At 48.1% G+C, this 23055-nt stretch overlaps 1 protein-coding gene and 1 long non-coding RNA gene across 2 annotated transcripts; one reads left to right on the plus strand and one right to left on the minus strand.

The window, feature by feature from the left end:
• Positions 1-4897: 4897 nt before the first annotated feature.
• Positions 4898-8193, minus strand: LOC148108754 (uncharacterized). The gene is made up of 3 exons (XR_015726930.1): positions 8134-8193; positions 6682-6928; positions 4898-5168 (listed from the first exon to the last, which is right to left on the minus strand). It is a non-coding gene; the product is annotated as an uncharacterized LOC148108754 (long non-coding RNA).
• Positions 8194-8545: 352 nt separating this feature from the next.
• DNAJB13 (DnaJ heat shock protein family (Hsp40) member B13) lies at positions 8546-21916 on the plus strand. Its single transcript, XM_045816203.2, has 8 exons — positions 8546-9043; positions 13962-14065; positions 15067-15228; positions 17496-17653; positions 18681-18794; positions 19932-20045; positions 20926-21002; positions 21604-21916. The coding sequence occupies exons 1-8, from the start codon at positions 8976-8978 to the stop codon at positions 21755-21757; spliced, it is 951 nt and encodes a 316-aa protein (XP_045672159.2). The 5' UTR covers positions 8546-8975; the 3' UTR covers positions 21758-21916.
• The last annotated feature ends 1139 nt before the right edge of the window (positions 21917-23055 follow it).

The raw sequence follows: 23055 nt of genomic DNA on the forward strand, positions 1-23055 counted from the left end.
TAAAAAGGAAATGGCATTATTTTGTTTTATAGATAAGGAAACTGGGCCTCGAGAAATTAAGTACCAGACCCTTGATTTGGACCTTGCTTAGTCTGTCTCCAAGACCTGTGCCTTCTACTCTGCCACATGGTCACGAGACCTCTGGGACTAGAGCAGTTCCATTTAAGGAGTGATTTGTGATATGGTCAGGTAGACCCAAAGGGACATATTCCAGAGCTCAGAAACATTGGATCCGAGGAGGTTGGAGGGAACCTCTAAGAAGTCAGATGAAGAAGACAGGATGGAGGATATGGCTGAGTTCACACAGCAGGTACGTCTGTGAGATCCTATTCCAGGCCTCGCTCTTCACCATCATCACATCCATAAGTCCCTTTTCATAGGTCTCCAGAGTTGATAGCCTGGTTGTAATGGATGCAGTGACCCTTGACAGCTGCCCTGAAATCCAGATCCAAACAGAAGGACGGAGGCTAGCTCTCAAGTACCCCAAAGTCTTGTCCTCTGTGAGTGGAACCTCCCCAGTGTCAGCGACAAAGCTTTTTTTTCCTTTTGGGTTGAGGAGTGCATTCTGGGTAAGGAAGGGTAGACAACCCCCATCTGCAGCGGTATAGGCCCAGGCAAGCCGGACTTTGTTTCTTGGCTTTCGGACGCCCCCTTGTGACTTCTTGTGAGAAGTGCCTCTATTTCTCAGATCTGGAAAGCTGGCAGTGAGTGGCATCTGCCAGTGAGTATATCCTCGGTGCCAGGCACAGTCCTCACAATAGTCTTGCAGAGTAAAGGTCCTTTTTCTTTTCTTTTTTTTTTTTAAATATTTTTTTATTTATTTGACAGAGACAGCCAGTGAGAGAGGGAACACAAGCAGGGGGAGTGAGAGAGGAAGAAGCAGGCTCCCAGCAGAGAAGCCAGATGTGGGGCTCGATCCCAGAACGCTGGGATCATGCCCTGAGCCGAAGGCAGATGCTTAACGACTGCGCCACCCAGGCGCCCTTAGGATCCTTTTTCTTGAACACATCTCTGTGGATATATTTTATATTTTTATTAATTTACTTTTCTTTTAAGATTTTATTTTTTTATTTGAGAGAGAGTGAGCTGGAGAGGGAGCATGAGCAGGGCGAGGGGCAGAGGGAGAGAGAAGCAGACTCCCTTCTGAGCAAGGAGCCCGATGCAGAATTTGATCCCAGGATCCCTAGATCATGACCCGAGGTCAAGGCAGACGCTTAACCGACTGAGCCACCCAGGCGCCCCTAATTTACTTTTCACCTTGAAATCATTTCGCACTTGAGGAAAGTTGCAAGGATATGGTAATCATGTTTAACATTTGGAGACCGCCGCCTGTTGTCCAAGTGGCTGCTCCATTTTACATTCTGAGCAGCAGTGTATAAGCGTTCTGATTTCTCCGTGTCCTTGCCAGCCCTTGGTTTGTCCACCTTTTTTATTATAATCAGGTGAGCTTAAGTTGGTTAAAATGGTGTCTACCAGGTTTCTCCTTGGCAGAGTTAGTATTTTGCAGAGAGCTACTTTGAGACTGTATAAATATCCTGTTCCTCATGAAACTTGCCTCATCCAGTGGCAGCCTTTGTTGATGATTTCTGTCTGAATCACTTATTCCTACTCTAACTGCCAAATGGTGATTTTATAATTCCATCATTCTCTTACATTTCTACTGTAAGGTAGAACTTTCCCTTCTCCCCCATTTATTTAATTACTAATTCACTCATTCAGTATAGATATATTAGTATGGACTACACATGGATTCATATTTTATTCTATGGATTATAATCCATTATTGCTATTATTTAGTTTGGTGTTTTATTGTTTGTTGTTGTTTTAAAGATTTTATTTATTTGATAGAGTACAAGCAGGGGGAGCAGGAGGCAGAGGGAGAGGGAGAAGCAGGCTCCCCGCTGAGCAGGGAGCCCAACACAGGACTCAGTCCCAGGACCCCAGGATCATGACCTGAAACAAAGGCAGATGCTTCACCGACTGAGCCACCCAGGCGTCCCGATCCTATGTCCTTTTGACATGTTAATAGCATTCTTTTAGCGCTTCCATATTTTCTGATACAAGATTATTCAAGTTTCATCCCAGCCTGGAATAAGTCATTTGTCTAGATAGCTCCGGTTCCTTTTAGTGGAGAATGGCATTTGGAAATCAAGGTCTGGACACTATATGTATACTCTTTATTACTAGGGTATTATTGCTTCTAGGCCCTATCAGTGGACAGTATTCTGATGTAGACTCTCCATTTCTATATCCCTCATTCTGTATATATATGAAAGGTCATGAGTTCACACTGAAGTCCCCTAATTCCAAACCAACTCCACTGGGATTATTCTAGCTTTCTACATGTAAATCTCCCTCCTTCAACAGTGAGAAATTCGGCTGTCATAATTCTCAGTATTTCACTTGCTCAACATCTCGGTGAGTAAACAGTCTGGCAACCACACAGGCCATCTCCCTTTCACCCCAGCTCCTGCACACATGGTGTCCCTCAGATAGAGTGTCCTTGTTCCCGTGTTCACCTCAGCCAGTCCCTGGCTGAATAAGGCCTTCCCCAACACTCTGGGTTTAATTTTTAACAACTTTTCTCTGGAAAGCAGAGTAAAAAAAAAAAAAAAAAAAAAAAAAAAAAAAATGCCAATACACATGAAAAGACTTTAAATTCCAGTAGTTAAATGCAAATTAAAACCCACAAGAAAGCTCAGAAATGCAAAAAATAAAAAATAATGCCATATTTTCACTTTACAAATAGGCACTGTGGCTAAGACATCATTGTTTAAGGTCATAAAACTAGTAGCTAATGGACAGAATTTGGAACTTGGGCTCTGCCTCTACTGCCTCAATGCTAAGGAAGCATTTTCTATGTGATACATGCTTTTGTATAATTGTATTTAATATTTTCACACCTGCCCTGTGGTGGAGTTTATGTTAATAATCCCATTTATTCAAGGAAACAGACCTGGGGCTATTAAGTAAACTTGCTTCAGGTCACACAAATGGGAAGTGAGCACAGCAGCATCAAGATAGAGTTGCTTTCTGACCACTCAACCTTTTTTTTTCTTTTTTAACTTTATTTAAAAAACATTCAGTGCAGTATTAAAAAGCAGTACAGCCAGCTGGAGTGACAACCAACAGAAAGAAAGGAGAGTGCTAGGGAAGACACAGGGACGCCACTCCAGCTGCTCCCAGAGGCCCGAGGCCAGGGGCAGACATGGTTGGGGCATGGGTAGTGGCCAAAATGAACAGGCAGAACAAAACATATAGAAAACATCTGGCTGATAAATCGTGGAAGGAGCCGAGATGCCCTTCAACAGATGACTGGATTAAGAAGTTGTGGTCCATAGATACAATGGAATATTACTCAGCTATCAGAAAGAACAAGTTCTCAACATTTGCTACAACATGGATGGCACTGGAGGAGATAATGCTAAGTGAAATAAGTCAAGCAGAGAAAGACAACTATCATATGATTTCTCTCATCTATGGAACATAAGAACTAGGATGATCAGTAGGGGAAGAAAGGGATAAAGAAAGGGGGGGTAATCAGAAGGGGGAATGAAACATGAGAGACTATGGACTATGAGAAACAAACTGAGGGCCTCAGAGGGGAGGGGGGTGGGGGAATGGGATAGACCGGTGATGGGTAGTAAGGAGGGCACGTATTGCATGGTGCACTGGGTGTTATACACAACTAATGAATCATCGAGCCTTACATCAGAAACCGGGGATGTACTGTATGGTGACTAACATAATATAATAAAAAATCATTATAAAAAAAAAAAAAACATCTGGCTGAACTGAAGAGGATCTAGGGGAGACAGGAAGCCCCTGTTTTTTCCCCAAAATGTCCTAGACTTGGGGGAGGGTTGCCTTCCTGGGGTGCAGTGAGCAGGCCCTGTTCCACCCCACACTTCTCTATCATGGAGTACAGGATGTGCTAGGGGCCAAGTGTGTGTATGCTGGGGAAACACAGGGAAGAGATGAGTAGGGAGGAATGTCCCTCACCAACAGGTGAGGGCTGAGAGTGTCCCCATCCAGCTCCTAGACTCTGGGAGTCTTGGATAGATGGAGGCTGGAATGGGTTGGGGCAGGGGGGAGTCCGGGTGCTCAGCCTAGAAAGCCATCAGGGTCGTCATCCTCAAAGTGGCCTTCCTGTAGCACCTTGATGCAGTGCTTGTAGATTTTCAGGGCTGGGCCCAGGCGGGTGGACAGGCCAGTTAGCATATCAGTGCGCTGCATGAGCAGCAGAGGCTGGCCATTGATTTCCTGCTCTTGGAAAGCTATTGCCTGCTCGGGGAAGCCAGCCTCGGTGAAATACTCAACCACGTCCATCACCGTCCACTCCACATGCAGTCCAGATCTACACCTATGCATATATGGAGACTGTCTGTGTAACACAGCAGTCAATACAGATTGGTGGGGAAACAAAGGACTGTTAAATGAATGGTTTTGGGACAATAGGATATCAAAAACGAAAATGATACTACCTTGTACCATATTTTTAAAAAGTTATAGGTGGATTAAAGGTTTAAGAGTGAAATGGACTTTCATGGGGCGCCTGGGTGGCTCAGTTATTGGGCGTCTGCCTTCGGCTCAGGACGTGATCCCAGCGTTCTGGGATCGAGCCCCACGTCAGGCTCTTCCACTGGGAGCCTGCTTCTTCCTCTCCCACTCCCCCTGCTTGTGTTCCCTCTCTCGCTGGCTGTCTCTCTATCAAATAAATAAATAAAATCTTAAAAAAAAAAGAGTGAAATGGACTTTCAGAAGAAAAGATAGGTGAAGATCTTTATGACCTCTACAGAGAATATTTCTTAAAATGGACACAAAAAGTATAACCAAAAAGGAAAAGATTGATAAGTTCTACCCCATTAAAAAAATGGTAAAAACACAAGCTCCAAAGTGAAAGGGGTTTGTATTTTATGTATTTCAACAAAGAAATAGAAAACATAAAGAGTCACACACACACAAAAAGCCCAGTAGTAAAATGGGCAAAAGAGGGGCGCCTGGGTGGCTCAGTCAGTTAAGCATCTGCCTTCAGCTCAGGTCATAATCCCGGGGTCCTGGAATTGAGTCGGTATCAGGCTCCCTGCTCAGTGGGGAGCCTGCTTCTCCCTCTCCTTCTGCCGCTCCCTCTGCTTGTGCTCAGTCTCTGGCAAATAAATAAATAAAATCTGAAAAAAGAAAAGAAAGAAAGAAAAATGGGCAAAAGACATATATAGACAGTTCACAATGAAAAGCGGACAGTAAACATGAAAAGACAGCAACAACAAATGCAAATCAAAGTTTGCAATGAGATGCTGTTTCACATCGATATTGGCAAACATTTAAAAACCTGACATCAGTGGTGCCTGGCTAGTTCGTGGGTAGAGCATGCAACCCTTGATCTCAGGGATTTATATATATACACATACATGTACTTTAAAAGAAAATTAAAAACTTGACGGCAAGAATTGATGAGGATGTTGGGGCGCCTGGGTGGCACAGCGGTTAAGCGTCTGCCTTCGGCTCAGGGCGTGATCCTGGCGTTATGGGATCGAGCCCCACATCAGGCTCCTCCGCTATGAGCCTGCTTCTTCCTCTCCCACTCCCCCTGCTTGTGTTCCCTCTCTCGCTGGCTGTCTCTCTCTCTGTCAAATAAATAAATAAAATCTTAAAAAAAAAAAGAATTGATGAGGATGTGAAGCAAAAGGGAACTCTGACACTGCTATTTTGCCAGTGTAAATCCGAATAACCACATCAGAAAACTGACATTACCTTGCAAAGTTGATGCATGTACCCTAATGTTCAGCATCCACAGGGAATGCTCTGTGCAAATAAGCCACACACACACACACACACACACACACACACACAAATACTATACCATTGGATAAATGATTCCATTTATGTAAAGTTCACAAACATGAAAAGATAAATATGTTAGGAATACATGCAGTGGTGTGCTGGAGCTGGTTGTAACAGCTTGGAAGAAATTGGCAAATGCTACAAATCGGGGCTATTTTTTTCCCTTCCGGTGAGCTGGTTGTTAAATATTTACGAGTACACCACAGGAAATGCATAGTGGTGAAACAAAAGCAAGTGAATACTAAGCAGGTAGAGGGGGGCACACAGGGGCAACACTCCTTCAATAAGGAAAGTTCTAATGCTGCTCTTTTGTTCATATAAACTTCTTCATAAGAAAAACAAAAGTAAGGGTTAGCTTGGTGGAAGCCAGGGGCAGTGGTGTGTATGGTTTGGAGGGTTTGAAGAGAGGTAGCCCCAGAGGTGAATGTATGAGAGAGAATGGTTAGTTGGGGCAATTGCAAGCACGCTTTTCATGCTCAAGCATTCTGAGAAGCAAGGAGCAATGGGGGTTGGTGTACCCTGGGGTGAGAGATTAGGGTAGATAGGGTGAGAGCAGATCACCGAATGCCTGTGTGCCAGGGTAAGCAGTTTGGATTAACTTTGGGCAATGGACTGATCTTGGTGACTGGATGTGGGATGTGGAAAACAGGGCACTTCTGCTCTCAAGGAGGTTGAGCATAATTCCCCACTCTTTAAAGGTGGGCCATGAAATTACTTCCTTCCAAGGAGTACAATTCAGAAAGCAGGAAACAAAAGTAACCTTATAGTGCAGAGAAACCTGACAAATACTCCTCAGCAGACGAAGGTCAACGTCACCAGTGATGTGTTGATGGTAGGTACCTTTGATATGATGGGATGAGAATGGCATTTCACCTCTGTGGTCTTCCTTCCAGAAGCCCCTCACCTCAGTCTAATCATAAGAAAAACATCAGGGGCGCCTGGGTAGCGCAGTCGTTAAGCGTCTGCCTTCAGCTCAGGGCGTGATCCCGGCGTTCCGGGATTGAGTCCCACATCGGGCTCCTCCGCTAGGAGCCTGCTTCTTCCTCTCCCACTCCCCCTGCTTGTGTTCCCTCTCTGCTGGCTGTCCCTGTCAAATAAATAAATAAAATCGTAAAAAAAAAAAAAAAAGAAAAAAAAAAACATCAAACAAATCCCATCAAGAGGCTGTACAAAATATGTGACCAGAACTCCTTAAACTATCAAAGTCATCAAAAAACAAAAAAACTTTGAGAAACAGTTTTAGCCAGGAGAAGCCTAAGGAAACCTGACAACTAAATGTAATGTGGTATCCTGGTTGGGATCCTGGAACAGAAAAAAAGACATTAGGTTAAAAACTAGGAAATCTGAATAAAGCATGGACTTCAATTATAAATGATGTATCTGGAGGAAATAATCAACAAAACTAAAAGGCAACCTACTGAATGGGAGCAGATACTTGCAAATGAGATATCTAATAAAGGGTTATTAATATCCAAAATACATAAAGAACTGATAAAACAACACCCAAAAACAAATACTTCAATTAAAAAATGGGCAGAAGACATGAACAGACATTTCTCCGCAGAAAACCTACAGATGGCCAAACAGTTACATGAAAAGGTGCTCAACATCACTCATCATCAGGGAAATGCAAATCAAAACCGCAATGAGATATCACCTCACACCTGTCAGAATGGCTAAAATTAACAACGCAAGAAACAGCAAGTGTTGGTGAGGATGTGGGAAAAAAGGAACCCTTGTGCACTTTTGGTGGGAATGCAAGCTGGTGCAGCCGCTAGGAGAAACAGTATGGAGGTTCCTCAAAAAGTTAAAAATAGACCCACCTTATGATCCAGTAATTGCAGTGCTGGGTATCGACCCCAAAAATACAAAACACTAATTCAAAGAGATACATGCACCGCTATGCTGATAGCAGCATTATTTACAGTAGCTAAATTATGGAAACAGCCCAAGTGTCCATTGGTACACGAATGGGTAAGGAAGTAGTGTGTTTACGCAACAGAATATTATTCAGCCATAAAAAAGAATGAAACCTTGCCATTTGCAACAACATGGATGGAGCCAGAGAGGATTATGCTAAGCTAAATAAGCCAGTCCGAGAAAGACAAATACAATGTGGTTTCACTCATACGTAGAATTTAAGAAACAAAACAAACTAACGTGGATGGGGGGAAACGAGAGGAAAACGAAGAAACAGACACTCAACTGTAGAGAACAAACTGATGGTTACCAGAGGGGAGGTGGGGAGGGGAAAGGGTGAAACAGGTGATGGGGATTAAGGAGGGCACTTACTGTGATGAGCACCAGGTGATGTGTGGAATTGTTGAATCATTGTATTGTACACCTGAAACTAATATAACACTGTATGTTAGCTATACTGGAATTAAAATAAAAACTTAATAAATAATGTCATAAAATTGAACATTCACACCCCCCCCCGATGTATGAATATTGGCTTTATTTGTGACAAATAAACCTTACTCACGTAAGGCATTAATAATACAGGAAACTGGGTATGGGGTATATGGGAATTCTGTACTGTCTTCCCAATTTTTCTGAAAATCTAAAGCTATTCTAAAATTTAAAACTTATTTTTAAAAAATCAGCTAAATGCATTTGTTCTGAAATGTGTGGTTTTTTTTTTTTTTTAAGATTTTATTTATGAGAGATAGAGTGTGTTGGGGTGGGAGTTGAGGGGCAGAGAGAGAGGGAGCGAGAGTCTCAAGCCAACTCTGACTCCACACTGAACCTGGAGCCCCATTGGGGCTCAGTCTCACGACCCTGAGATCATGACCTGAGTGGAAACCAAGAGTCAGACCCTCAACCGACTGCTCCACCCAGGCGCCCCCGTTCTGAACACTTTTAATTAAAACTAATGGCTACTTGCCTTAAAAACTGAGTTGAGAGTTTCTGAGTTGAGTGACCTTTACGAGGGTCACAGAATCAGCTCCTATTCTTCTAATTCTTCCATTGGCTCTCTGTGAGGCGGAACTGAGCCTGTGGTTTGCTTAGGCAGGAAGGACTACCACTCCCAGAGTGCCCCTGTGCGGTTGTTAGGAGCAACCAAAGAATGCAGACTAACCGCCCTCTTAGAGTCGCGATTATACTACGACTGAGTGCCTTGCCAGCCAGCCATGGGCCAGGATTATTACGCGGTACTCCAGATCACTCGCAATTCAGAGGATGCCCAGATCAAGAAGGCGTAAGTTGGGGTGAGAGTGAGGCTTTAGGGGTGTGCCAGGAAGGCCCCACCTTTATCTCTTCCAAACTGAGCTTTCTTGCACAAGTTTAGGGCAGGCAAGGTAAACCTTATTACTTCTCTTGCTTCTTACATACCTATAGCCTGGGTTTGGGCTGGGTCAGAGTTCCCACCTCATCATCCTTTAACCGCTATGCCCTGTCTCCCCTCTGAGTCTCCTGGTTTTCCTAGCAATAAAAATCGGGACAAAGGAGACATTCGAACTTTATCCTGATTACGGAGAACCAAAGGATTGAGAACAGGAGAGTGACATGACCAGATGGATGTGTTTCAAATTCTGGCCACCAGATGGGTTTGTGATGTTGAACTGCATTTCCCAATGCTTTCATCACCCAATACTTTCATCAGGTCTTGGGGACTTTGTGGTCCATTTCTAAGAAAGTCTGGAACAGAAGTCAGCACATTTTTCTGAAAAAATGTGTTTATGGGGGGTGCCTGTGTGGCTCAGTCGGTTAAGCTTCTGACTTGATTTTGGCTGGGGTCATGATCTCGGAGTTGTGAGATTGATCCCTGAGTCAGGCTCCGTGCTGGGCATCAAGCCTGCTTGGGATTCTCTCTCTACCTCTTCTTCCCCCCCTTCCCCACCCCACCCCCATTTCCACGCGTGCTCTCTCTCTCAAAAAAAAGAAATGTGTTTTTTTGATGAATGTTTATTAAGTGCCTACTGTATGGTTAGATGCAGTGGTAGCAGCTGAAGATAAAATCATGAATCAGATATACAGCTTAATTTTGTTGAATACAGATGTTGGATAAGTCATAAGTGTGATGAGTGTTGCAGAACGAGAAGTACAGAGTGCTGTGGAAGCTTATTTTAAAAGGAGAGAGACCCCTTCAGAGGCCGTCATGATAATCAAGGCAGAAAATGAAGCTTAGGGGCGCCTGGATGGCTCAGTTGGGTAAGCGTCTGCTTTCGGCTGAGGTCATGATCCCAGAGTCCTGGGATTGAGCCCCACATCGGGCTCTCTGCTTGTCAGGGAGCCTACTTCTCCCTCTCCCTCTGCCCTCCTTCGTGCTTGTGTGCTCTCTTTCTCTCTCACTCTCTCTCAAATAAATAAATAAATAAAATCTTTTAAAAAGGAAAAGAAAGATGAAGCTTGACGCAGGACAGTGGGCTAGAGAGAGGAGAGAGAATGGACTTGGCTCTTAATGGGATCACTGGAAGGTAAAGAAAAAGGGAGGAATCTGGGATAATACAGTCAATTAAGGTTGGGTAGTGATACATTTCTTGAATGTACAGATTCTGCACTGAGAACCTTCCATCATTATTTCGTTTAATCCTCACAAAAACCCTAAGAGGTAGGTGCTGTTATTATCCCAAGGCCATGTGCCTAGTAAATGGCAGAACCAGTCTCCTGACACCATGCCTACTGTGGGCCAGGTTCTGTAGGGCATTTATGTGGGATAAGTGGAGAGTCTACAGTGTGGCTGGAGAAACAAGACACAAACTCAAAAGACAATTACAGAACAATTCAGGACAGTGTGTGATGTCACCCACTGTTCAGAGCATCTCCTTGGCCAGTGGGAGCCATCTAAGGAGAGGTCACAAGGAGTTGGAGAGCAGAAAGATAAGACAAAGTTAAACACTGGAAAGACCCAGGTCTGAATCCAGGTTCTCCTACCTGCTAGCTATGTGACATGGACAAATGAATCTCTCTGAGCCTCAGTTTTCCCATCTCTAAAATAATAATAATTATAAGGGTTGGGGCACCTGGCTGGCTCAGTGGGTTGAGTGTCTGCCTTTGGCTCAGGTCATGATCCCTACATCCTGGGATCTAGCCCCGCATTGGGCTCCCTGTTCACTGCAGGGAGTTTGCTTCTCCCTCTCTCTCTGCTGCTCCCCCTGCTTGTGCTCTCTCGTGCGCTCTCTCTCCCTCAAATAAATAAAGTTCGTTTAAAAATAATAATTATAAAGGTTGTTGTGGTATTGACATGGGATTATGTGAGATAATGAACATGAAATGCCCAGAAATCATTTGCAGCTGAAACCATGTCATACAAAGAGTGATTAAAAGAACCACGTGTATTGCAAACAATAGCTCCCAACCCTTCTCTCTTGTAACAGCTTTAAGAGACGAGTCCCATACAGGAGTACCTAGACTTTGACCTCCCCCCTCAAAATGCCAAATGTATATAATGAAGAAAAGCACCATGATGATTCCTAATTGCCTCGCTATTTACCTGCTCAGTATCTCTCATTGCGTCTAGGCTGCGGCATCTGAGCTGTGACCCGCTCCGTCCTGCCCGCTCAGGAAGACAGCGACGGCACAGCCAGGCAAATCTTACAACTACTCGAGTTTATATGAAAATGGAACTCTTCTCAAACTTCTCAACTTACTTTTACTCATTGATCGAATTTACCTGCAGTTCTCCCCATAACTGACTTTGACCTTTGTAACTGAGAAGGGCTGGTTGCAAAGTCTCAGGGAGGTCATGACCATTGTCTTCAAGTCTCTGAAGGCAGACAAAGCAGATACTCTCTGGAAGGCCTCCAAGGGCACAGTCAGGACCTTCAGCGTTACAGGACAGCAGACCTCACTCAGTAAGATGAAATGTTGCCTGAAAGTCGGAGCGGTCCCACAGTGAGATGGGCTGCCTTGCGGGACAGTTAGTTAGGGTCATTCACATATTCCCTGCTGCTCAGTGCTGGGCACCAGGGACACAGAACTAGACACAGCAACTCAAGGAACTCACGCTAGTGGGAGAGACAAACCAGTCTGTGAACAACTGGAGCACCGAGTGCTAAGTTTAGGGATCGAAGGTGCTGGGGGACTCGGGGAAGGGGAGTCTAACCCAGAATGGAGGCTGCAGTTAGGGAAGGCATCCTGGAGGAGTTGACCCCTGAGCTGCGTGTTGAAAGATGAATGAAAACATGCCAGTGGGAGATGGGAGGGACTGGAGAGGGATGAGCGTTACAGGTGAAGCAATCGAATGTCAAAGATATGAGCAATGCAGTGTGGGGAGTTTGGAGCCTGGTCTGAAGGTCAGGAGAGGTCATGGGAATGGGGAGGGAGAGTTGTGAGTGAGAAGGCCAGAGAGAGAAGCAGAGGCTTGAATCTTAGAGAGGTTCGGGTTTTATGCTGAAGACAAAGGGAACCAGTGGAGGATGTAGGCCGGAGAGTGACTCGGTCAGGGGGCAGCACAGCGAAAGGCCCGGAGAGGGGGAAGGCTAGAAGCAGGAAGCCATGGTTCTGCAGTAGTTGGAGGCATGAAGAGGCAGGAAGAGAACACTGGGGAGAAAGTAAAACTGACGTGCCCTGGTGAGGGGTGGGCTGGCGGTGGAGGGGACGAAGAACACGGGAGTTGATAACGCTCAGCATTTTGGCTGCTTTGCCTGGGCAAATGGGCAAAAAGTTGGGGACTGAAAATGTGTTTGTATTTGGGCTCATTGAGTTTGTGGGGCCTGTGGGACATTGGAAAGGAGATACCGAGGTGGCAGCTGGATACAGAAGTCTGGGGCTCTGTGGCCTGGTTTCAGATAGGGATTTGGGAGTGGTCAGTGAGTGAGTGGTACTCAAAGCCTCGGGGTAGATCAGCTTGTGCAAGGAGAGTGTGTGGGGCGCGAAGAGAAGGAACCGAAGGGGTCCCTAGCATAGAAGGCGTGAGCGGCCGGGGAGCTGCACTCTGACCCAGCGCTCTGACATGGGGTCACATGGGGTCACATTGGGACTGAGCCACTCGGGGGCTGCACTGATGTGTCCTTTGGCTCCTCCAGACCAACTCCCCACCCTCCTGCAGCCTGCTCTCTGCGCTGAAAGCTGGGCCCTGCCTCAATGGACGCCCCGGCGCTCAGACTTCCTGATGCATCTAGCTGCAGAGCGCCCACGGCAGGTGACTGGGAGGGAGGAGAGGAGAGTGGGGCTGGGGTATTTATTCCCAGCTCCCTTCCTATGAAGGCCCTTCGGGTTGGATATGTTCCTTAACTGCAGATGACAGCTCTGAGGCCGAGGCCCCCCCCTGCCCCCGACCCCGTCCACACACTCTCCTGTGGGATTTCGTTAACTTCTCCCTGCCCTCACTCCTATAGGCTCAGGGGTGGTCAGCACCATCCCCTGTGGTTATCCTCCATCTCTCCCACACTTTGGTGAGTGGTCTCTTTTTTAAACTCTCTGCAAATCACCCAGGTCATGCCAGCTCTTTCCTCCCGGACCTTGATGGTACAGATTTTCCCATGTTGTAGGCACTCCTCCCTGAGGGGTGGGGTGGGACAGCTGCAGAAGCCGGGAGAGGAATGAGCACAGAAGTGGGAGGCGGTAAGAGGGTCTGACATGTGCTCAGTTGCCTCTCTGTACCCGGCCCTTTGATGCCTTATTTTACCTGATCTTCCCAAGAAGCCTAGGTGTCACTTCAGACATCAGGACAGGATTAGATGGGCAAGAAATGTATTGGGGGAAACACACGTGAGGGTGAAGGGGGAGCAGGAGTGTGCTGGGAGGGCCCTCAGACCCCAGTGCAGGTCTGCTACCTGTGACAGGGGAGCTGGGTGGGGAGGGCTACGGAGTGGTCTGGAGAAAAAACTCAGCTGGGCCCGTCAACAGGAGTGTGACGCAGAGGCTGCAGGTTGGAGGGGTCCTGCGTCCTGCAGGGATACACCAGCACTAACATCCCCCCTATGTTCGGGCACTGGCTGGAGCAGCTAGAGGAAGTGTAGCCTCGGCACAAACCCCCAGGGCGGGCAGCTGCGCTTTCTACCCACTGGGTTCTCTCCAAGGGCCTCTGAGCCGTGTGCCGCCTTGGCCACCACGGCCCTGATTCTATTGCTGGGACCGTCAAAGCAGTGGACGGCAGAGCCAGCTCCGAACGCTGACCCACGCCTCAGGCCTGTGTCAGCTGCTATGACACGTATGAATCGTCCCTCCTCTAGGTACCGGAAACTGGCCCTTAAGAACCATCCGCTGAAGTCCGGTGAGCCAACCGCCGCAGAGACATTCAGGCAAATAGCAGAGGCCTATGATGTGCTGAGCGACCGTGAGTGACTGCACGCATCTCCTCTGGGCCACCTCTCTTCCTTAGGTCTCTGGGTGTTGGGCTTTCTGAGGGGCCCAACAGAGTAAGCATTCCTCTTCCCTGCCTAGAGTCTGAACAAACCTAGAAAGCGATCAGCATGCAGAATTGCCTCTCTCAGTAGTCACGAGATAAGGTTGACGTGGTGTGGAGAGCCCTTGGATTCAGGGGATCTGCTCAGCCAGTCTCAGTGGGGCAGGCCTGGGGCAGTTCTCCCACATCCCCCACACCCCGCCTGTGCCCTGCAGGGGTGCATACAGTGAGATGCTTGCTGCCAAGGGAGGAAGGTTACTCTTCCCAAACTGCCAAGTAGCCACCTCTCCAACTCCCCAAGGAGAGCTTATCTATAAAGGGGCAGAGACAGGCTGGTAAAGCAGAAGTCTGAAACAAAGAGTGTAGAAAATGATTCCCCACCTCTGCCCTGGGCAGTGCCTGCATGGATACCCCCTGAAGGCTTGTCCTGGAGACTAATCACAGATCCTCTGCAGAAGAAAGGCCAGATGGCAAAGGTTTCTCTAGTCCTGAGTTCTCAGGACTTTAGAGTCCTTAGACTGTAGGATTTCAAAGCTCTAGAATTTGGCAGCTCTAGAATTCTTGGATTCTAGAATTTCAAGGTGCTAGGATTCTATCTGTCCCACATAAAACAGTAGCTGTGATGATGAATTTAGCCAAATTCCAGAACAGTAGCCTGACCCTCAATATCTAGATCCCTCCTCCAATCCTTCCCCATCACCCCCAGCAAGTCTCCACCTTTCCCGGCTCGCCTCCTGGCTACAGGACCATGCCTAGGAGATTACATGCCTAACTTTAAGGGTCTCCCTCCAAAGAGTGCCAGACAACAGGAACTTTAGAAATAAGGTTGCTTTTGCCCCTTTTTCTCTACCCTGTGTCCACCTGCTTCCCAGCCCAGCAGCTATCTTAGTCCCCAAGGCCGGCCCTGTTCTCAAGGTGCCCCATGTCCACAGCTGTGAAGAGAGGCATCTACGACAAGTTTGGAGAGGAAGGCCTGAAGGGCGGGATTCCTCTGGAGTATGGATCCCAGACCCCATGGACAACTGGTTACGTCTTCCACGGCAGCCCTGAAAAGGTTTTCCATGAGTTCTTCGGAGGAGATAACCCCTTTGGTGGTAAGAAGCCCCACCTACCCGCTTGCCTTATGGGAAAGGACAGAGCTGTAAAAGCTTTTCTTCGAATCCTTTTGTTTTTTTTTTTTTTACTTTAAGAAATAGATATAGTGCATGGTAAAAAAAAAAAATGTATTAAAGAAGAAATAAATTCCAGTCGTTATTCCTTTTCCAGAAGCGGCCACTTACTGTTAACTATTTACGTATCCTTCCGGAAATTTTCTGTGCATTTATCAGCATATATTTATCTTTACATAAACCTTTTATCTAATTAAGGAAATAGGACCATATCGTACACACTTAATTTTTGCACTTAGTATATCTTGGAGATGATCTTATTATGTACCATACCATATATAGATCTACTTTATTTTAATGGCTGCATCAGATGTCATTGTACAAGGGTGTGTTAGATGAGTACATGGATGGGTGGGTGGGTGATCTCACATCCCAGACAAAGTGACAAGGAGCTGACTCAGGCTCGGTTTCGCTGCCTGTCCGCCTGCAGCACCTTCCCCTGCATTTCAGAAGTTCTCTCTTCCTCTTCTCCATGTTAATAAGAAGTGAGCTACAGCTCACGGCCTGTCTATCTCAGAGACCCCTCCCACCGTGCATCGTCTTCACCTGTCTACCAGAGGAAGCTAAGTTCATAAACCCCATGTGTGACTGGACAAAGCAGGCGACTTGGAGTGGGGCCTGTTTCAAATCCATGCACTGCCACTTATGAGCTGTGTGATTCTGGGCAAATCTCTTCACCCCTCCGAAACCTCAAATTCCTTACTATTAAATGGCTGTAGTAGTCCATTCCTCACCATCATTATCAAATGAGATAATGGGCTTTATAAAACCATTAAGAACATGGGCTTTGCAGACTGAAAGATATCATACAATGGACCCGTCTCTCCCAGGGACAGGTGCATGGAAAAGAGGCAGCTCAGAGGAGCCAACCCAGAGCTTATAGGGGCATCGCTTACAGGGTTTGGGGTCCCTCGGGTAGCGCTCAGAAGCTATACTGCCATATGTTTCACCCTAGGGATTCTTGTGTTCCGTCTCCCTGCAGGGCTGAGGGACTAGGCCTTCCTATGACCTGTCTCCTGGGGTGTCGACAACCTGGTACACCATAAGTGCAGGGTGAACAAATGAATTCAGTGGCACAAGAGGGGACCAGGTAATTCACAGGCCTCTGGATTAGTTTTCACCTCACAGCGGGGCACAGTGTGGCGCCGCCTTGCCCTCCCTAGCCTCAAGTCACTGCAGCCTTCTAGCCTGTGACCGTCATTCCTGGCACTAACTGTAAGAGGCAGAGTACAAAAAATCTTAATTATGATAGCAACCCCGGACTCTACAAAGCTTACAAAGGGCTTCACACGTAGCAATAAGCATAGTGGTTCAGGGCACAGGTTCAAGTCAAATTGCCCTGGGCTCAGATGGACTGTGGGACTGTGAGCATTTTCTTTGGCCTGTGAGAGAATAGTGTGAAGAGCTGAAACCAGCGTTGGACGCATGGTAAGCTCTCAGCAACGTTTAGCTCTTCTTCATCTTGTTATTTAATCCCAAGTAAATGGTAGAAGGCAGATCGGGCATTATTACTCCATCCACGGACAGAAAAACCGCAACCAAACAATGACATTGCACTTCAAGAGACAAGGGCTCTTTGCACTGGGATGGAAGGGCGGGGCGGCAAGAGGGGTTCCGGGTGTAGAGCCGGGCCGGGAGAAAAGAGATTGAGGAAAAAGGGAGTTCGGTGAACTCTCACATTTGTTAGGAACTACCCCTGCCCCAGCCCCTTGTCAGCTGCTGACTTCATAGAAACTTGAGTCTGGGGTCTCTAGTGGTCTTGGGCTGGGCTGAACAGTGAGGGAGAGTGGAACCTGGGGAAGGGTAGGAAGGACTAGAATGCTTCTGACCCTCCCAGCGGCAAGCTACCAGCAGGAGTCATTTCTGGCATACCAGAAGCTGCCACCAGAGGGCACTCCTCTCCTGAGGCAGCCAGCCTTGAGGGGCGTTTCCCCAAATTCAGGGAGAAGGGAGTCAGGAAAGGGTGGGAATATCCAAACGGGGGGATGAAGCAGTGGGAAGTGGCAAGGAATGATAATCCTTGGATCTGCAGTTGAGGACAACTTTTTGGCCTGGCCTCACAGTCTGAGTCTGCAAGGTAGGAATGGGATGCGGGGTGTTACATTTGGGGCCTGAAGAGGTGTGTGTGGAGGTGTCTACGCATTCAAGTCCCTGGAAACAGCCTCTCTTATTCCTCTCCTCAACTCCTGCAGAGTTTTTTGATGAAGAAGGCAGAGAGGTAGATTTGAACTTTGGAGGGCTCCGGGGCCGAGGGGTCAAGAAACAGGACCCCCCAATCGAAAGAGACCTCTACCTATCCCTGGAGGACTTATTCTTCGGCTGCACCAAGAAAATTAAGATCTCCCGAAGGGTGAGTACTTGTCTTGCTCCTCCTGGGAGCCACTACCTATCCCCTCCAATCTCACAAGTAACCTCCCCCCTGTCCTCACTGGAGACCTCGGGTATGGTCTCTGTTGGAATCATGAACTCTCAGATTTGGAGACCTAGGATAATAGAATTCTAGACTCTGAAGTTGGAAGGGACAATTGAAGGTATTAGCGCATTCTTTCCTAGTGCAGGAATTTCCTCTCCAGTGTTCCTAACTGGGACAGAGTCTCTCCCTTCTCAGTTCAGCCCCATCCCTGTGGGAAGTTGGGCTCTGAATGGGCAGAGTCTCTTGTGAATTCTGCCCTCTGGGCATTACCAGACCATATCCCCAGGGCTTCATCAGTGTGTATGCCTCATGAGTAAGAGGAAACAGTGTGGACATGGAGGGTGGGCTGCGGGACAGTCCCTAAGGGGTCTGATCGAAGACCTTCAGTGCCCCCAGGTCACAGTCCTTGGGTTGGCCCAGCCATATGTCCCATAGCCCAGCCCTATGCTAGGCACACGAGCAAGGCACCTCTGCCCAGAAGAGGAGATGCCGACTATGGCCATGCTTTCCACAGAGGGCACCCATCTGGGCTTGTGGTTGGGGAACGGATGGATGACATAATATGGAATGCTCGGGTAGGCTACCTCCGTGGTCTTTCTCCCTTCCTGATTAAGAGACCTGCCAGAGCCTCAGGGCCAGAGCCTCTGGGCTGGGAGAGAGCACCTGGGCATGTGTTCACTATGCATTTGTTAGTGGCCAGGGCCACGTGATTTCTAGGGCTGGAGTTGGAGGCTTGACCAACTCACGGTGACCACTTGGCATCTCAGTCCCTAGCCCCATGACATACCCTGGAATTAAACGTCCTTGGTTCCAGTGAATGGGGTGAGAGCGGGAATGGCTCAGGGAAGGTTCTCCCCGTTGCTAGAGGAATGAACGTGAGCACCGAAGCCCTGTAACATCTTTCTCATGTGAAAAGGCCAGCCGGGAAATACCCAGCAAACCTCCCCGTGCCGTCTGGCTGCAGGTGCTGAACGAGGATGGGTACTCCTCCACCATCAAGGACAAGATTCTCACAATTGATGTGAAACCTGGCTGGAGGCAGGGCACACGGATCACCTTTGAGAAGGAAGGGGACCAGGTGAGAAGGAAGGAACTGACTAGGGTCAGTCCTAGTGTCAGTCACCTGGGCTTGCTCATGGGGTGGGAAGACTGAGGGGGAAGGAGGCAATGCTTTCTCCTGCCCCTGTGAGCCCTAGTCTGGTAGGAAGACCAGTCTGCAGAGTGGGTGAGATGATCCCCATAGTCCCTTACAAGCGATAGAGCCTCACCATACCTCTGTGAGTGGATAGCCCAGGGCTTTTCCCCATTCGGCAGAATGGGAAACTGAGGCCCAGAGAGGGAAGGGATTTGCCCAGGGCAAGAGCACAAGAGCGCTTTCTGATTTTCTTTAGGGCTTCTTGAGTAAAGCCCAACTATAGGAGCTATTCAGAAAGCACTTATTAATAATAATTTTAATACTATTTAATATCTTAGTGATAATTACTTATTTAAATAAAAATATAAAATTATTGTTCAAGGCATGCTGAATCCTTAAGTCTGAGAAGAGGCAGAGTGATGGTGTTTTCAGAGTCAAAAGAGATTAATTCCTTGGCCCATACTTCTTGCTCCCTTCTCACCTGTAAAACATCTCCTTCCAAAACACTCCCTTCGGGACTCAGCCCTAATGCTCCCAGCTGCGGGCAGCCTCCCCTGACCTCCCCACCTGGGTCAGCACCTCTCTGATCTCCCGCCTCTGGGTTCCCTTTACCACAGTCCTGAGCATGCTGAGGACTGTGTGCCTGTCCCCGCCCCCACTAGACAGGGAGCTCCTTGCGGCTAGGGAGCAGTTGGACTCCTCTGTCCCCAGTGCCCGGAAGAGACCTCAGCAGAGTTTTGGTGACTTAATGAAACTTGGCAGGACAGAGGCTTGCAGGAAGTTGTCTTCAAAACTTGCAGTTCAGCGTTTTGCCCACGACCTCAGGAAGCCTCCTTCCCCCTCCAGCTGAGTGAATCCTTTTGGGCATGCTCAATAGAGGAGAAATAGTGGGGGGCTGGATTCACCCAAGTAGGCTTCTGAGGGGAGGGCCTATGGAACCAAACTGTAAAGGTCCTTCTGGAAAACCTGGTTTAATCTCTTCATTGTTCAGATGAAGACATGGAGGCCAGTAGAGGCAGGAACTTGACCAATGGCACACAACCTATTAGCCCTTGTCAACCCTTGGCCTCCTCTGTCCAGGGCCCCAACATTATCCCAGCCGACATCATCTTCATCGTAAGGGAGAAGCTACACCCTCGCTTCCGCAGGGAGAACGACAACCTCTTTTTTGTGCACCCCATTCCCTTGGGCAAGGTGAGTGGATAAAGTGGAGGAGTAGAGGTGGGCAGATGAGAGTGAGCAAGTTGGCTGCACTCTGCATGCCCCCCCCCCCCCCCACTGCGTGGGGCAGGCCTTCAGAACGTGATGAGCGCACATAGAATCTTTGTGGCTGTCTTCAGGGCCCCTTCATGTCCTCACAATGCAAGCAAGGAATAGCGCCAGCCTAGACTTTGCCTTCCCTCCCCCATCCCACCTGCAGGCAGTCACGCAGTCAGTCCTGCCACCTGGTCTCCTTCTGTTCTTCCCCACAGTCTGGGTGTGAGCCCCTGCGTCTGCCCAGCAGCCCTTTTGCTGGCCCTCCAGTCCCTCTCCCCATCTCCTCTAGGCTCTTCCCTGTACTCATTGGACTGTGCCCCAGGCCTGTCTCAGCATCTCATATGGCAGTCAGGGCCCTCCACACTCTGCCCCTGCGGATCTCCTCCCCTGCACTCCAGCCACCGTGCTCCTTTCACACCTCCATGTTCTTGTTTGCGCTAGGCCCTCTGCGTGGAATGCTAGATATCCACCTTGTCTGCCTGCAAACTCCTTCTCACCCTTACCGGCTGCTGCCGCCACTGGGTAGCCCTCCTGTCCCACTCCAAAATGGTCGGGGGGCCTCTGCTTGACTCCCGCAGACCCCTGTACTTCCCTCTCCCATACCATATGTCATCATCAGTCTCCCTCACCAGACTGTGAACTCCTGAGGGCAGGTAGTGGGTTGCCTGGCTCGCTCTCCTGTGAGTCCTTGAACAGCCTTATGTGTCCTTGAGGCAGGGCTCGGGGCCCGGCACGGAGTAAGCTCAGAAAGTGCCTTCTAAACAGAATGGCCATGGTGACCTCCCCCGCTCGCCCCTTCGGCCCTCGTGTCCCCTAGGCTCTGACCTGCTGTACCGTGGAGGTGAAGACTCTGGATGATCGTCTGCTCAACATCCCCATCAATGACATTGTCCAGTGAGTGCCTCTGCTTGGGCCCCAGTCGGCAGAAGGGCTGGCCTGGGCCGTGGAGGGTAGTGGCACAACGGGCAGCCTGGTGCCCTTCAGTCCTCACCAGAGAGGCTGAAATCCGGCCCCACCTCTGGCCCAGCTGCATTCACCTGCTAAATGGGAGTGCCTTTTTCTAACTTGCATGAGGCCACTATAGAGCCCAGAGGGCCCCCGTGTTGGGCAGTCTTGGTTGCCTTCCTTCTCCTGAACCTCTCATTAGTGTTCTGAGTTGTATCCCTTAAGTCCTTTACAGGAAAGGCTCCCTGCATGGGAAGCTTTACTCAGCAGCTCAGCACCCCCCACCCCAACCCAGGGTGGAACCTCTAGTCCTGGAACCCTCTATTAGACATTTAGTGTAAATGGGTTTTCAGGGGGCAGGCTGTCTGAACAAGCCAGCCCCCCCACTCCCCCCTCCCCCGCCCCCGTTCTGGCTGAAAAGAGCCACCTGGTGGAAAGCGGTACTGACTGCCCCATGCCTGGGGTTACGCAAGCAGGGGCAGCGTGGGATCTGTCAAAGTGCTGCTCTGGGGGGCCTGCTAATTTCCCATCTTTCATCCTCCCGCCTCAGTCCCAAGTATTTCAAGAAGGTGCCAGGTGAGGGGATGCCACTGCCTGAGGACCCCACTAAGAAGGGAGATCTCTTCATCTTCTTCGATATCCAGTTCCCCACCCGCCTCACCCCCCAAAAGAAGCAGATGTTGCGCCAGGCACTGCTGACATGACTGGTGGGCTGCGGGCTGGAGCGGGGGAGAAGATTAGCAGGGCCTCATCCCATTCCTGCCTCGGGATGTGCAGGGGAGACAGCCCACTGCACAGGTGTGATGTGAGGGTGGGATGGCACGGGACTTATAAACCAACACAATAAAGATTTATTTCCTATCCTCCGGTTGCACCCAGGACACTGTGTTGGAGGGAGAGGCGCTTCATGTATCTCTTCTCGTGGAGCAGAGGGAAGGGCAGGGCCCAGGAAGCCTAACACCTGGGTCCTTGTCCAGGTTTGTTTTTTTTTTTTTTAATTTAAATTAATTAACATATAATGTATTACTGGTTTCAGAGGTACAGGTCTATGATTCATCAGTCTTATATAACACCCAGTGCTCATTACATCATATGCCTCCTTAATGTCCATTACCCGGTTATCCCATCCCCCCACCCCCTCTCCTCCAGCAACCCTCAGTTTGTTTTCTATAATTAAGTCTCTTATGGTCTGTCTCCCTCTCTGATTTCGTCTTGTTTTATTTTTTCCTTTCCTCCCCTCTGATCCTCTGTTTTGCTTCCTAAATTCCGCATGAGTGAGATCATACGGTAATTGTCTTTCTCTGATTGACTTATTTCACTTAGCATAATACCCTCCAGTTTCATCCACGTTGTTGCAAATGTTAAGATTTCATTTTTTGATGGCTGAATAGTAGTAGTAGAGCTGGTTAGTGATCACAGATTTTTAAAATTTCTGTTTGTCCTGGAAGCTTTTTATCACTCCTTCTATTTTTTTGAATGACATCCTAGCTGGATAAAGTATTCTTGGCTGCATAGTTTTCTCATTTAGCACCCTGAATATATCATGCCAGTCCTTTCTGGCCTTCCAGGTCTCTGGGTGATAGATCTTCTGCTGGTCTAATGTTTCTACCCTTGTAGGTTACAAACCTCTTCTCCTGAGCTGCTGTCAGGATTTTCTCTTTGTCTCTGAGATTTGCAAGTTTCACTATTATATGTCAGGGTGTTAACCTATTTTTTATTGATTTTGGGGGGGGTTCTCTCTGCCTCCCGGACTTGAATGCATTTCCTTCCCCAAACTAGGGAAGTTCTCTGCTATAATTTGCTCCAATATACCTTCTGCCCCTGTCTCTCTTTCTTCTTCTGGGATCCCAATTATTCTAATATTGTTTGCTTTATGGTATCACTTATCTCTTGAATTCTCCCGTGATCCCGTAGTAGCTTATCTCTTTCTCAGCTTCTTCTCTATCATTTTATTTTCTGTATCACTAGTTCTCTCTTCTGCCTCATTTATCCTAGCAGTTAA

Source organism: Ursus americanus, chromosome 16, assembly GCF_024610735.1.
Source record: "Ursus americanus isolate L20-20 chromosome 16, mUrsAme1.1.p, whole genome shotgun sequence".
Classification (NCBI taxonomy): Eukaryota; Metazoa; Chordata; class Mammalia; order Carnivora; family Ursidae; genus Ursus; species Ursus americanus.

What these genes read in the sequence shown, in the direction of transcription:
- DNAJB13 (XM_045816203.2), top strand. Translation starts at nt 8,976, where the DNA reads ATGGGCCAGGATTATTACGCGGTACTCCAGATCACTCGCAATTCAGAG. An exon ending in AAATTAAGATCTCCCGAAGG is followed by an intron (nt 17,654 to 18,680) that starts GTGAGTACTTGT and finishes GTCTGGCTGCAG; the next exon opens with GTGCTGAACGAGGATGGGTA. An exon ending in CCCATCAATGACATTGTCCA is followed by an intron (nt 21,003 to 21,603) that starts GTGAGTGCCTCT and finishes CTCCCGCCTCAG; the next exon opens with TCCCAAGTATTTCAAGAAGG.